Raw genomic sequence first — 16,288 nt, 5'->3', positions numbered from 1 at the left:
GAATTTTTTCCTCATATGTAAATGTAGGATATAGTTTCAAACTAAAAAAAAAATATTTATGGACTGTGAGTTCTTTTATATTCTAGATACTGTTTAATCTCCAAGTAAGGACATAAGCAATAGAATGAAAGAAAACTGGTGAGAATAAAAAAAACCCTTTTTGCTTAGAAGTGGTAGAGCAATGAGCTTCAGACACCAATATTCTTTGCTATTTTAATAATCAGTGTTGATTGAACATATTGTTGTCACTTCAGTGCATGAAGTTAGCCAGGAATTCTGGGTTTGCTAAGATATTTTCCACTAAGAGAAACTTATTTGAATCCAGTATCTTGCAGTGCAATCCTTTACATGCAAGGTATATGTTAAAAATTCAAATTCCTGGCCATAGTCAGGAAACAGAAGGCTCTCAAAACTTCAGTCTGTCTTTTGGCCAGAGGCGTTCTGTTCTGTATGTGTGCTGCAACTCATCAGTTGTCAGTCTTTCTAATAGCAGGCAGTTCAGGGAAATCCTTACAACACGTTCTCTCTTACTTAGTCCATAACTTGGGCAGTGGCATCTATTCTATGATTATTTACAGCTCAAAGCATGTTTTTTTACAAGTTGCTAGTGTCTTTCTGTTTAGTGACATGAATGTGCATCTATTCATCTCAAGGAAATAAGAAAGAAGACACCATAATTTAATTTAACAAAGACAAATAAGGCTTCCGCTAGAATATATCTTCTGTATTCCCATTTAGGGAATTCTTTGTCATGCAGGAAACCATCTGAAAACAGACTATCAGGAAACTCTGCCATCAGCAAAGACTGCAGGGAGCGATTGTTTTAACAAGTCACAGTAACCTGGTCAGAAACAAGACATTAACATTTGGCACACTAGTCCTTATGGAAGAGGCTACCCATACTGGCCATTATTTAATAGAAGACTGAAAACATTGTTTTCGAGCTTGGTTTTGCTGACTGAAATCCTCCTTCTTCCACATAACAGTACTCTCTTGACATTAATGTGCTCTTTAGCATTATTTGATATTGCGTCCAATTTCATTGTTTAATTACAGCCTTTTAAGAAGACCCAAGAAAGATGTGCACAGTACATAGACAATTGTATAACAGAGGCTTAAATGCCTGTTAGTAAAGATGTATCTGCCACTCTGCACTTCGTGCCTCGTACCGGACCGCATAAAGTAAAATACAGGTTTTCTGGCTTGCACGTTTACACAGGGCTAACAACTAATGTGATGTAAGACAATGGAGAATCACATTTAACTTAGCTACTTTGTGCTAAGAGATAAGTTTTAGTTCGGAAGAGGGTTTTTTTCTCTTCGTGTTAACAGTTGTTTCCATTAGAAGTTTAGAGAATAAAGGAACCAAATGTAATTAATTAACACTAAAGATTAAGTTATGGGAAAACCAAGTCCTGTTTTTAAAAGATGCCAAATGTCAAGAATTGTAGCTACGACACAGGCTACGATGATCCCTCTGTCACAGAACGCATGCTTTTCAGAGTCATTTCAAAGTTATCAGGGAAACAGGAATTACAAAACTTCTAATAATTTTGCTTTCCACAGTATAAGGCCTTGGTAGTCTTGACTGCTCATCTCTGTTCAGACATGATATAAACTCAGTAAAAAAAGAACTCCTTTCACCCTCAGATTTTGTGGATTTGAACTCTTTATAATTATCAATACTAATAAATTCACACAATCAGATTCACACTGTTTACTGTAGCAACAATAATATGGAATACATAATTAAATACCAGCTGCATCAATATACATCATCTTGAAATATACAAAATTATTAGTAACTTTGAAAATCTTTAGGAGCACAATGTCTACGTGCAGTTCCAATTTATTAACAGACTTTTTGAATGATATCTTCATCTGAATGCACCACCACTTCAGATAGTTCACCTACTAATCTGTATGTAAGTACCACTGTTTAACGTCCCTTATCTGGGCAAACAGTCCAGGCTCAGGTAGAGCCTTGTATTGAGAATCTCCTTCTTAAGAGCATTTTGCAGTGCCATCGCACAGTATCTGTGTATCAGTTTTTCTGTACAGTTTGATTAAATTTCATTGAAAAAAATATATATATGTAATACTTCCAGATTTTAACTCGTTTGAAACATTTCTCCACCTTTTAAAAAGATTACAATAGCTTCCATGGAAAGTTCAGACAGAAAAAAGCAAATGAAAATCCCCAAGCACTAAAGCACAAAACAGAAAAGAATTGCACTGACATGTGAAATGTGTTAAAATTCTTCTTTGAATCAGTCATTTAGACATACAAAGATAATGATGATGATTACGATGACAATAATTATAATCAACTAAAATTTAAATTCATCCATTTTCTTCTATGCAAATACCAATTATATTTCTTTTCTTTAAAATGAATGTGACCATTTTAAGTAGTTATTCTTGCAAATCTTCCTAATAATCTGCCTCAACATTTACAACGGCTTAGCATCCTTCTGAAGTGGGGGAAAAAATTCTGTCTCTTCTGGCTTAACTGAAGGGTTGATGTGAGGGTCTATATAAGCTATAAAGAATTAATAGTCATATATCACCTTCAGAATGTGAGGAGCTATGGCCTATTCTTTCTTTTTATTTACTTAATCAAACAGAGGAGGTAGTGCCACTCAGAAGTTAGATAGAAAAAAGAGGAGTGAACATTGGGTTCCCATTACTTCTGTTTTAGCATTTCTGAGTCATTTCAGGCACACAGCAGAAGTATAATGGCTCAGAGTCTTTCTCCCTCCCCTTAAGAGAGTCTGTGATGCAAAATTGCTCTGGGGGAGATGGTTATAATTCTAGGAATAGCTGGATGTTGGGGAACAATGAGCAATTCTGCTACTGGAGAAATTACCTTATCAAAGAACTGTATTGTGTGTATTGCGTGGATCTATGATGTAAATGTCTGCTAAGACTGACAGCCACCAAGCCTAGATCTTACCCTAAAAAAGATGATACTAAGACTAAACCAAAACCCCTTCTCTAATCAGTACTCTGCATTATGATTTGATACATTCAAACCTAAAGTTTTGCCTCAGACTACAACCAGATGTGACCTCCTATTGTTTTCATTTTATACATTATCTGTCTAAGAATGCATACTGGAGAACACCCTATTATAAAGGCAATGGTGTTGAAATGCAGGTTTCAGATATGCTAGAATGCTAAATTGCATCATCCCCTGAAAACAGATTAAAATACAAATATCTTATAAAAAACATTAAATACTTCCATATAGATGACCCACATAATGTTTACAGTAGGAACATTCTTCTCCTAGACATATGCAGTTTAATGGAAGTTTAATAAGTACGATGTGGTTGCCTTATTTTCTGCACAAGAAAAGCTAGCATTTAAATGGAGTGTACAATGTTTGGATTAATGAAAAATAGATGTTAAATCATAAGTGTCCTTTCCGAATTCTCAAAAGCATCACTACATATAGTCTGGCACTAGTTCACAACTTCTGAAAGAAAACCTAGACCTGTTCTCATTTCTGTGAGGCAAGCTGAGCTTAATCTCATTTCAAATTTCTTATAAATTTCAGTGAGCCACTGTTGGTACTCTCTGGCTTCAAAATCCTAACCAGAATATTTTAAATACAAAACCTGACTTAACCATAATGTTGTGAGGGAAATGCTTAATCAGGAGGCCTTTGCTGTATATGGCTTTAGTCAATTTACTTAATAAAAATAAGAGGTGATTACATATATTCCTGTTTCTTAGGAACAAGACTGATGGCTGTAGAAGCTGATAGGTTTCCTTTTAGTCGCAGCCCTTTAACAACTAAAATTTCTCCCAGAATCACCCTCCTCCAAGTCACAGATATTTTCCTATATGCCCTTTCAGAGGGAAATAGAGCAAGATGTCTGGTAGCTCCTCCACTGGCTGTATGCACCCTCAGATAATAAGTTTTCACCGCTGCAGCTGTAAAGCCTGAACTAAATCTGTGCTCTTAATGCAGAGTTCTAAGTGGAGCACCGACAGACCCAGCACATTGGAACTAAGGCATATTCAACCTCAAACACAGACTTTCTCAAAGTGACAGTAATGGTTGCTGTATCATTTTTATTCATCTGCCTACATAATTTCAAATGTAGTTGTTTGGGTTTTTTTTAACCTACTATTATCACTGATAGCTTGCTTTTCCTGAAAATTGGTCTCTTGCTGTTATTCGCTCCTAACTTTTAGATGTCTCTTGGATACAGTTTCATGATTGAGTCCTTGGTGATAAGTGTGTCTTCACAAGAATCTGAGCTTGCAAGAACTCATTTCATCTGAGGCCTTTATAGTCTTTTGTTTATGGTTTCTCTAGTGAAGTCTAGGTAGAAATACTGCATATGAGACACATCAATTACTTAGCTTTATGGACTACTTTAAACCCTTTTAATTAGATGTTAATATTTATGGTGAGTTTCCTAAGGGAGGTTTATCAGTTTCAGAACTTGATCTTGGTTTATCCTCTCTTTTCAGCCATGTGTCATTTATGATTTCAAAGACTGGAGAATACTAGTGTTTAAAAAAAATACCTAAGAATCTTGCATTTGTCATTCTCCTCAAATAAGGAACTCCAGCCTTCCTCTCTGTGGTTGGTTGGGGGTTTTTTGCTTTGTATGCGGTATTGTCCATCTCCCAGATCAATTACTGGGTTTTTTTGGTATTTCTATGGGCACATTTTAAAATACATACATACATGAATTGAGATAATTACATCTGTCTCCTGTTTAAAGCAATATACATTTCATCTTTTACTATAATTATTTTTGGTTAATCCATCAGAAAAGACGATGATGTAGAGGCTGAACTTTTCATGGTAAAACTTCAGTTGACTGTAATGAATTCAGAGTATGCCCTAATGGCCAAACAATCCATATGCATAAATTGGCAACTAGTTGAAAGGGATGAAGAAAAGAAATGCAACATATAAAAGAACATTTCCAGAGAAAAGAGACTAGTTTCTTAATAAGCTACAGTCTCCAGATCTGTTAGAAAAGATACAGTTTTCCTAAACCCTGAGAAGACAAGACTGAAAACCTCACTATGCAATGACAACTACTTCAACTAATATTGTAAATGAAATAAGGCAGTAACTGAATATCATTAGGCACACTTGTCCATATTTACTAACCTTGATTTACAGCACAACATTATATAGGAGTCCTATATAAGCAATCAGTTTCTTTCATCTGTCATTTACTGGCAGTTTCTGAAGTACTATAATTGACCAAGACTTTTAGATGCTGGAATATACAAATAATGGAATTGGTAGGACACAAAGCATTAAACTGTGATTTGTAACATCCAGTTTTATAATGGCTGAATTTCAGTAACTCTTCCCAATTTACACTGATGTTGTTAATATAAAATTTTGTTCTAACAATGTTATTTTCCGCAGATGAGAAGCAACAGAAGAGATTAGTTATTAAAAGAGTATTTTAAAAATGCCAAGTTATCACTTAGAACATGTAATTAAGCTATATAAACATATTTGATACATATACAAAACATATATTCTCTGAGAATTTATAATTTAAATCCTTACTATCATAGGTGAGGTTCAATTGTGTATGTCCGACTAGATTTAAGTTCCGTTACTTGCTTTCTCTTATAACTTACCCTGCATTAGTCCACAGTGTTGCCTTTGATACCAGCCTCTTCATTGACACTAGGCAGGAACTGACTGCTGCCCACTCCTTTGTATCTGCAATGTGGATATTCCACTCCTCAAAATTACCTTGACATCAGCATAGGAAAGCATTTTCTGGGGTAACTGACTTCACCATCTTATTGACCAGTCTTGAATTTGGGAGTTTGAATACTTTGAAGAACATTAAAATTTACATTTACAGAATGATGACACAGTGATGATAAGTTGCATATTCTTTTATTCATTTAAATAGGAAGAACTGGTAATATATATATAGTGCAAAGTCTGAAATAAAAGTGATATGCAAACTTCTGCCAGAAATACCACTGTGTCTTTTCAAGAAACTTTCAGATATGGTAAAGAGCACATTTCAGTCCACTGGGAAAGTGAAGGAAACTTCTGGTAAGGAACACGTTCGTTTAAAAATTTACACCCAATGCATAGTCACAAACTCCTGATTATTTTTTTCCAAACATGTATAAAGAAGTTTTAGTACTTTGTTTAAGTATATTGACGTTATTTCAGTTTCAAAAATCATAGAATCATAGAATGGTTTGGGTTGGAAGGGACCTTCAAAGATCATCTAGTCCAACCCCAAAATAATTTATTCCATTCTGTCTCCATCTGAGGAGTCCTAAAAAGTACGCTTTTTTAATCTGAAAAGAAACAAAAAAAAAAGATGCAGAATGAAAATTAGGAAGGTAAAAGCCTGTTTTACAAACATGCCTAAATGCTTCAAAAAATCCCAACCCTACTATAAAAGAAGATCCAGCAATAATAATTCATGTGCTATACCAGCTTATTTTAGACACTGTCACAGAGCACTGAGAGAATTCATCTAACCAAATAAAAACTGAACTGACACCATATATTGCATATAATGCATTAATAACAAGGTTTTAGGTGAATGTGAATCAAGATACAGTCTGCTTCCACTACCAGTAGTTCTCCAGGTCTCCAATTCCTAAAGTAAGCTTTCCTCCACATGCCTCTAAGAGACAAGCAATAAAAACTGCAGCATATTACTCATCATCCTAGGTTCATCAGCTATTTTAAGCATTAAAGATTAGCTTGTAGCATAAAAAATAACTGAACTTTTGGGCTATTGAAAAGACTATCTCCTTCATCGTGCACATGTGTAGTTTTAGGAAGCCTGTAAAACTCATAGGCAATCTGTAAGGAAGCTGAAGTGGAGCCTCACTTCTACATGGTGCCAGTTAGGCTGGGCAGAGCACGCTGATCAAAGCTACAATCCTGTTTTTTCTCCTCTTTGCTCACTTTGTACAAGACAGTTTTGACTGCAGTGAGAGACCTACAGAATTTTTGCAGAGTGTCATTAATTAAAGATTGGGAAAATAGACTTCTTGTCTTGCATGCTTACAGAAGTAGAGTGAAATGTAATTCTCTTCCCCTGTCTCTCTAAGCAATCCTGTAATTTACTCCCATCTTAGTAATCACAATGGCAACTTCAAAATTGGTTTCAGCACTCCTTACCGAGAAATGTGGATTTAATTACTTGAGGGGTTTAAAATATGTTTAGTTCACTGATCTACCAAGGCCAAGATTACTGTATCAAAGGAATATTCATACCATTCATGGGAATTAAGTGTCTACTTACATTTGAGAACTTGCAGGTTACTAATGTTTTATTAGAGGCATTAGACCCTCGTGTGCTTTATGGGCATGACTGGGACCAACCACTGCAAGCCATGACAAGAAGAAAGATTGATTCAGATAGTGGTTACAAAGAAGGTAGAATAAAGGCGTATCAGAGTTTAGAATAAATTTGTAAACAAATAATATTGTCATAAACATGCTTGAATGTAGAGTGGCTGTTTCTGTAGTTAATGAACAATCTAGTTTGTGCATGCTTGAGTGGCTGACAGTTGCGTAACAGCAAACTCTGTATGACAACCATGCATAGCTTCAGCAATAAACAAACATTTTCTTGCTGCCTGAACTAATGAGCCATTTAGTTGGGATAAATCAGGTTATTGAATAGATGTTTCAAGCAGCTAATAGGCCCGATCCTGGTGCTGATTCTCATTCAAACTGGTACTCAAGTAGAATTAAATTCTCTATCCACTGAGTGAATAATGGAATGAATAACAAGATTTCACACGTGGTCACTGCAGGACAAAGAGACTACATAACTTAAAAAATAAATCATCTTAGTGAATACAAAGTATTTCCTGCTTGGTTTTGGAGGAAGAAATATTTGATCAAACGATCTGAGACTAGATCCTGACATAACAAGAAACTCCATAATTCTAATGCTTATTCTTCCTGATTTTATTTTGGGCTTCAGTGTTTCTACCTGGGAAAAGAAAACCACATAGTTTATGAGGTTTTGCTATGATGACTATTTCCCAAAAGTACTTTGATGAAATTAGATATTAACTACACAGGTTTTAAAGCAACAAAGATAGTTCTAGGAATATGCAAAAATACCAGATAAAAGCTATAAACCAAACCCCCATGTTTCTACGAGCACTATTTTGCTTGAAATCAAAGTTGGAAAAATTGCTTACAGAAAAAGTATTGCTAAAAGTGGCATCTTTAAATTGATCTTTGCATGTGTCTTCCTGAACTATTATTGCTAAAAACACTGTAAATTATCTGCAATATTGTGAATTATTTCATAGAACACAGAAAACCAAATATATTTCGTACAAATGGTTTAAAAATTGCATTTAGTCTTGTCAGTGTGCTTTTCTGAATGAGTTTTGACAATTCTAATTGATGAGACCTAGTTTAACAAAATACAGAGAAATTCTGTAATCAGGCCACAGGATGTGCTGTTTAATTATGGTGGTGTGCATTTCTATTTGTTTCTACTGTAGAGGATCTATTGGTAAAATGAATGCCCATTTTGTGGTCTGTTATGCAGAAAATGTTTAATCCAGTGTTTGATTTACTCTGTTAAATCTTCTTTATTGAATGTGCTTATTCATCCATGCAGAATTGGGTATGCTGCTTTCTGTTAATATGACATTGCAATTAAATAGCTAAAGAGAAAAACACGTTAAGACATTTTCTCAAGGTCCATGAAATTCTCATAAAAATTATTCATACTTACATATTTTATCTCTACATTTGCTGATATTAGAACTGTAAAGTAGAGAGATATATTTTTGTGTTTTATGGGACTGACAAACCTTGCAGCTAAAGATCCTGAATAATCATTTTTGTCAAATAAATAGTACTAAGAAGAATTTCTGGTCCAGTGGGTAACGACTGTCATCACAAAATAGGATTGCACTGATTGCATCTTGTGAATGAAGCTAACAGAACTTGCAGAACCAAACAGCAGCATTCTATGGTGGGATAAATACTGAAGTACTTGAGAAACAGCAAGACACTGGTAATGAAATAGCTCTGTTCCAGTGCAGTCCTAGAGTTATGCTAAACCATAACAAAAGGTTTTCACAATGAAGTTCTATTTTCAGGAGTATGCCCTCCCTCAGTTAGAAAAGGATGTGCAAGGAAAATTTGTCTTATCTGATCGAACCAATAGTGATGCTTTGCTCCTCAACTCATGACATTTTAGGTCAGGGCGATCCAGAGATCGTGAGAATGTTGGAGCTAAATTTCTGTTGTCACACATTAAAAAATGGAAGTGACAGCTTCATTCACAGATTTGCACTATGGAAGCTGCAGAAAGGAATCTTTTTTTTCTTTTTCTTTTTTAATCTTTATTGGGACAGTTGAAAGCATAAGCGTAAGACACGTAAGATTTGATCTTGCTCCTTTTCTATCTTAACCCATAACTACTAATTTTCTCTGTTATATATTTCTTAGCATGGTAATCAAGTACTGACGTTTATGTATTTTTTGTTCTTGCATTGTTTGATGTTTCCTGCTAGACTCTTCTGTGCTGTACTCTGCTCTAGTATGGCTGGCAGCACCGCGGGGTAAGGTGGCCTCTGGTTTCCATTAGTCGCTTTATACTGCTTGCACTATTCTTTTGCTATGGGAACAAGGAGCTTGTAATAAGGTGTTAACAGGCTGCTAGCTGCTTTATTGTTATTATTGATTTAAGGTGTTAAGACTTTAATATAATCATACACAATGAATAATATTAAGAGATTAGTTTAAAGCTGTATCAGCCATTAAATTCAAAATAAAAAGCAACACTTTCTAGAACTTTCCCGTGTATCCTGGCACAGGTATTCTGTGCTGGGTTATTTTGCCTGCACCACTGCATCCGGCTTTTTCAAACATAGCTTTTTATTCTTGCTGTGCCTGCACTCAGACTGGCGATACAGACGGGGCAACTTTGGAACGGTGGATTCCGTTTGTCGCTCCAGGTCCCCTCTTCTTCATAAGGTGAAGGAAGAGGCAGAGCAAGACCTAAGCGCGGCTTACGGCTTCAGGGGAAAAGTAGGAGTTGATGTCAGTTGATGGGCTAATAGAGGGGTTTGGAACGCAAAGCACAGTCCAACATATGCCTGTTAATTAACAAGGAAGGACATGGGACTAATGACTATAAACAGATGAATTAACACACTTTGTTTCACCGCGCGGGCAGAGGCGAGGCCCGCCGCCCGCACTGCACCTCCCGGCAGCCCCCGCGGCCGCGCCCGGAACCCTCGGCCGCCGTGCCCGCCATTTCCGGCAGCGCCGGCCACATGACGGTGCCCCTCCCAAGATGGCGGACAACCTGCCCTCGGAGTTCGATGTGGTGGTGATAGGGACCGGTAGGGCACGCGGCGGGTTGCGCCGGGGCTGCTGCGCCGGGGGGCGGAGGGGCTGGGCGGGCAGGTGCTGTCAGGGTGCTGGCGCTCGGGAGGGGCAGCGGGAAGGCGGGAGAGCAGAGCTGATACCTGAGGGCAGGGGCGGCGGCGTCTGGGCAGGGCGGGCCGGGGGGGCCTGGGCTGCGTGTAGCTCCGAGGGTACCTGCGAGCACCGCGCTGCGCCAGTGCCCCGGGCACCGGCAGGCCGCTGCTGAGAGCCAAGCGTCAGGGTTTGCGCAGGAATGGAGATGGCCCGGAGGTTCGTGTGGGGTTGGCTTTCCCTGGGAGGGGGTCTCCATGAACCCCGGCCCCATGAGCCGGTGGGGCACACCTGCTGCCCAGCCCTCCCGAGATAAGGCCCTTGTTTGGTAGTTCATAAAGCTTTGTCTGGCTCTGCCACCCTTGGCAGCCCTTTTTCCTGAAACACCTTCCTGCTGGTCACGTTTACTTTTTGCACTGAAAATAGTTCTGAAGAGCTAAACTTCGTGTTGTTGCAGAATGTATGGTATATGTTGACAATATCTTTTTTTAAATTATTCTATCCTATAATACAGTAGCTTTTCCTAACCTCTCTGCCTGCTTACAAATAACCCAAAACTTTTTTTTCTTTCTTGAGTCCTCCTCATTAAAGTGTATTTTTCAGTATATGAACAAACATAAGATTGAATGATTGCACGTATCACAGAGTTAACTTTCAGGCGCTGTCTGCCCTTTCTATATCCTGTACAAGTTCATCCTGTTTCCTGTTCAGGTGAATAATGATGGAGATCTTGAATGTCTCACTGAAACATACCACGCTGTATGATACTGTATGTTGTAGTTACAGCAATATAACTACAAGACAAATTTTAAAATATTTGTTCAGAATTAAGATACTTGCTGTTTGTGTATCATAATAATCGTTAAGTATGGAAATAGATTTCTGTTTTGTAGAACACAGTGACAGTGTCCTGGTTCGAACTGGTCTTGTTAAGGCCCCCCACCTTAAATTCAGCATTGAGCTCTAGTCTTGAAGTGTTCAAAATACCTTACTGTTTATAGGTCCCAGATTTACACTCAGATTTAGTTTGCATTTATGAAGAGCTTCCATGGTCAGCTCAGGACGTTGGTTGGAGCACAAAAGAGAAGACACTTGTAAACGTTACTGTTTTCCATGTGAAATCAGGAACTGTGTTTTCAGAGTTCACTGATCTGTCAAATTGTGTCCTTCAGGTTTAAGACTACTTCTCTAGTAGTTTGGAATAGAATGAGTGAGTTTCTTAGTGTAATTGCTGTTTTCAGTGTTTCCCAGGAAAAAGTGATGCCTTTACAGTGTATATATAATTGCTCCAAGGATTTTTTATTTAGTTCAGAAGTTTGTGAGAGATTATAAAAACATACTGTCTCCATTGTAGATCATAACTCTACTAAAAAGGCAAAATTAAGGTTCTTGAGCAGCTTAAGAGATCCCCATCCTGTTGTACGGAGTGGAAGCCCTGGTAATGAGTCTGACATTTTCACACATGTTCAGATTTGTGAATATTCTGAGCATTTGAAAAGAACAGTAAATAATGAAAGGCTAAAGTGTCGAAAGGGCAAAATATTAAAGATTGCAAAACTTCTCTGAGTTTGGAGAATAATTCATTCTTTACTGCCATGACAAAAACAGTGATGTGGAAAATTAAATGAAACTCAAAAGTTTATAAAAACAACATTAATGTTAAGCTATTTAGCTATTCTAGCTACTGAGGAAACTAGAAGGTGAAAACAGTAACAGTAGCTATTGTAGCTGCTAAGGAAGCTAGTGAGACGTTAGGAGAGCTGCCTAGAACTTAGATAAACAAGACTTCATCTTTTCATGATTCCAGTGCTGCCAGTCCTTTCTTCAGGAGCTTTTGTGGTTAGAGCACTTGCTCTGGCAGCCCTCGCGCTGAGGGGAGCGCAGGCACGGAGCGCAGGCCAAGGGAGCCGCTCCGGCAGTGGCAGCCGGCTCGTGAGCTGCCTTTCACGACCCACGGTGCATTGTGCTTGCTGGGCATGTGTGGTAAGTGGTACCAGGCTGCTCGCTGCGGAGGAGTGGTGGCTGGTGATGGGATGTCAGATGAAAGAGACTGTGCGTGCCGAGGCAATCTAACTACACTGTTAGAAGAATTCACCTAGCACTGACAGTTCACCTGCAAACTGAACTGTCTGTCCCAATGAGAGCTGGTCATGCAGGAACCATTGAATATGATCTTCCCTGCTTTGGAACGAGCTTGTAATATTAGAGCTTTGATGTCGGGGGAAAAAAATTCTTTGAGCTAAATTTTTCCTCTGAAATACTGCTTTATGTGGTGGTGGTGTGGATTTGTGATAAAGATTATGGTTTTGCTCACCTATAGAGATTACTACTATAGGCAATGTCAAGATTTTCAGAAATCTATATTTTGGGAATTATTTTGTCTTTTCTTCGTATTCCTTTTTACCAAGAACATACATAAATGGTGACTAACACTGTTGACTGCTTTATTAAATCTCTATTAAATTACTCAGTATGGAAGATTATTCAAAGTAAAACTTTTACCAGTCTTCTCTTCTGGGAAATGACTCTTGAGGGAATATTTTAGCCCTGTCTTCAGATCTCTTGTTTTCTAATCTATAACCAGTGCTGAGTGTACCTATAGATATTTAATTGTCATATTGTAATAACTAGAATGTTTGTGTTAATGATATTTTTAACTGCATAGTAGTAATTGCATTCTTTTCTGCATGTGTGGCCTTTTTCTGGTTTTATAATAGGTGCATTTATTAATTTTAATAATTAGATTGAGTGGTAACATTAGATTTGAATTTGTTTTTATTTCAGGCTCATTTAACTGCTTCCCTGTAGTAAGCTTGATGAAAATGGAACCTCACACTAAATTTTAGTCATCAGTGCTCCATTTAATGCTTAGGTTCAATTACTTCATCAATATTTCTAAGGGAAAAGTAAATTCACTTATTGAAAAACCTACTTTTCCTTCACCCAGATTAAATATTTTCTTGAATGGGCAAGTTTAGAACAAGATGGATGTGTAGGACAAAAGTAACTAGTACTGGTGGGTTCAGCAGAAAAAGTTTCACTACTATTGTGGAATTTAAACACATAATTCTAAAGAAAAACTAGATAATCATGAGATGTAAAACTGGTGGGCATATCTTGAGATTTTTGATAGCAACACAGTATGAGAATTAAACCTGTTCTGACATTGTTCTTTCATTCTTCCCCTTTTTTGTTGCAGAATTGAAGTCAGTCCCTCCCCTCCACCCACCAGCCTCTCATACCCCTACTTGCCTGCTTTTTGAATATAGCATTATGGTCAAGTTACCCTCTAACCAAACAGGAACGGATTGATTGGGTGATTCTTTGCCAAGGCAGATATTATGCAGTATCATCAAGCCTCAAAGCATTTCTGGTATTTTGGAAGGTCTGTTCTTTAGAAAGTGATACTCAGTGATTTTTATTTGTCTAAAAGCCTGTAGGATCTAGGTTTGGAGGGCTGATGTAAGTTCTTGCTTGAGGAATTAAAGGTTGGCATAATCGTGTTCCTTTAAATGAGTTCATTATTGATAAGCTTTTGTGTGCTTAACTTTTATATTAGTGCAAGCATTAAAATGGTAGTACATTTATAGCAAGAGGGAACATTATGAGTTCTTTGATAAACATCTCAAAAGCCAGGCATCTATTTAAGAGTGACACTCAGAGCTAGGAGTCAATGGCAGAGCTTTTGTCTTTAGGCAGTTGTCAAGTAGGAAAATTCATAGGCAAAACTTCCAGCAAAGTTGAATTTCTAGCAGAAACCACTCTAAATGCACAGATTTGCAGCATGGCTGTGCATATTTGTAAGTGGTGTGAATAAGGATGCAGGATCGTCCTTACCTTTGAGTTTCTTAAATTGCTTGGATTATGTTCAGTCTTAACTTCTTAAGCTTGCCTCTGATACTACACAAGGCCTGTATTAACTGCTGGTGAAGTTGTCAAAGAAAGGCTGTGGCTCTTTAAAAGGTGGTTGTATTCACAGATTTGCCTGCTAGTAATTCTAATTTTTTTCTAAAAAGGAGTTATTCTTTATAAAAGCAGTCACAGTAAATTTTCTAGTTCTATGCAATTTTCTTTCCATTCTGGTTTTCAGTGGTTATAAATAACACATGAAATGACTTTCAAGGTAGAAAGCAGGAATCCATTTTGAAATATTCTATAAAATAAAGAGTGATTTATGGTTTAATATGATTTTGGCTGAAAGCACTCGGGCTTTGCCAGGTCATCAAAGTCCTGTCAGGAGAATCTATTATTTATTGTTCGATATGCTGGGAGTGGTGTAAGTACTTTATGTTTATCTTATGTAAGTACAAGTGTTGGGAAAAATCACTTCCAGATACTAATACAGTTTTTAAAATATACCATGAAAAGCTAACCTAGGATGTGAATTAGGAAGTTAGCCTTGAAGATTGATTAAAAAAAATTTGAAAAATTAATAATTTCTAATGTTTTTATTCTTACAGGATATGTTTAGAATGTGCCTAAAACGTTTTCTAACCTGTCTTATGGGCTGATACTGGGGTTACATTGTCTTATCTAAGTGCACAGTCTTCAGTTACAGCAGCAGCTATCTAGAGTTTTACAACAAAAGCTGGAGATGGATCTTTTTCATGTCAGTGGTCATTGTGGCCTAACACAGTGACACTGACTTGAATGTTGAGGTCTGGAAAGAGGCCATAGATCCATGTTATTATCATTTGTAAGTAAGTCATTACCTGTCCATGTAAAGTCAAACACAATGAATACTGACAGGTCTCTCCCCACCCTCCCAGTCCCTTTATTTTATATTTTTAGTGTTCTCCAACTGTAAACATACCTTTATCTTTTTACTGGCCTTTTTGGTTTTTTACTTACTGACTAAAATTGAGGGGTTATTTTCTGACCTGAGGGGTTATGCTTTCTGTCCTGATTTCTTTCGTGTAGCAGAGGTGCTATGGTAGCCTTCTTGGAGGTTTGGGCTTCTTCCACTGATATCTCAGATAGGATTCTTTCCCAGACACTGTGAAATGTCCCTCACTGGTTTCTAAGATAATGTACTGTTCTATGAATCTTTTGTTGTCCTTCTCAACCTGTGAGTGTTCTTCAGGTTTTCCGATTCTATTGCTGGTCTTACAAAATAAGAGACTGTAGTACTCTTGTGATCCTACTGCAAAAAACATAGAGTAAGTCATCTGCATATCAAGCTGGAAAACTCCTTTAGAAAAAGTCTTAGCAAGGTGCTTGGAAATTCTGGTCCAAATCATGCTGGTGATTCAATCCTTCTACAAGAACTCATCTCTCCAAGTCAGTGGTGCACTGAAGTTGTTTGAGAGCCAACCAAAGCATTTCGGAAGAACCTCTGTTGGTGCACAGATACCTGTATGGAATTACTAATGTAGGAGAAGAAACTTTACTTTTTAAATGTCCTTTTATGAAAGGTTTAAAAATGTATCGAGAGCAAGGAGAGCTGTCTTCCTGCAGGGAGGCAGAAAAGGAAGTCAAAGTATTGTAAAAATAAAACTTCATCTGTGTCTTATAATACAGATCTTTTAATATATGTGCTTTGCTTTTTGTGTATCTGCTGCTATTGATTGTAGACCAAAGATTAAGCTCATAGCTGTCATGTGGGCTAGAAAAGTCAAACCCTCTTTATTCAACACAATTTAATGTTTTTCTTTAAGACACAAAGAATCTTCTGGATTTTGCCTGTTGTCTTCCTTAATAGATGTGATTTAAGGGGATGTGCTTACACAAGTAATATGTATTTCTCCAGAAGAACACAGATTTAGTATTGTTTTGAAAATTACCCTTCTGTTGGAAGGCAGCCCTTTAACTGGGAAAGTAAACTGCTGTTCCTTTCCAGCAAACAAAATT

The 16,288-nt window shown here is 37.4% G+C and overlaps 1 protein-coding gene across 2 annotated transcripts in view; it reads left to right on the top strand.

Moving 5' to 3' along the window:
* Nucleotides 1-10,288: 10,288 nt before the first annotated feature.
* Nucleotides 10,289-16,288, top strand: part of LOC115612623 (rab proteins geranylgeranyltransferase component A 1-like) — a 68,997-nt gene continuing 62,997 nt past the window's right edge. For both annotated transcript variants that reach the window (XR_003993097.1, XM_030497131.1), the window contains exon 1: nt 10,289-10,362. Coding sequence is in view for 1 of the 2 variants with exons in the window: in XM_030497131.1 (XP_030352991.1) it covers nt 10,314-10,362 (49 nt within the window). In the remaining variant the exon portion in view is untranslated. The remainder of the gene's footprint in view (nt 10,363-16,288) is intronic.

Source organism: Strigops habroptila, chromosome 9, assembly GCF_004027225.2.
Source record: "Strigops habroptila isolate Jane chromosome 9, bStrHab1.2.pri, whole genome shotgun sequence".
In the NCBI taxonomy this organism is placed as follows: domain Eukaryota; kingdom Metazoa; phylum Chordata; class Aves; order Psittaciformes; family Psittacidae; genus Strigops; species Strigops habroptila.
This window is presented reverse-complemented; position numbering and strand designations above follow the sequence as displayed.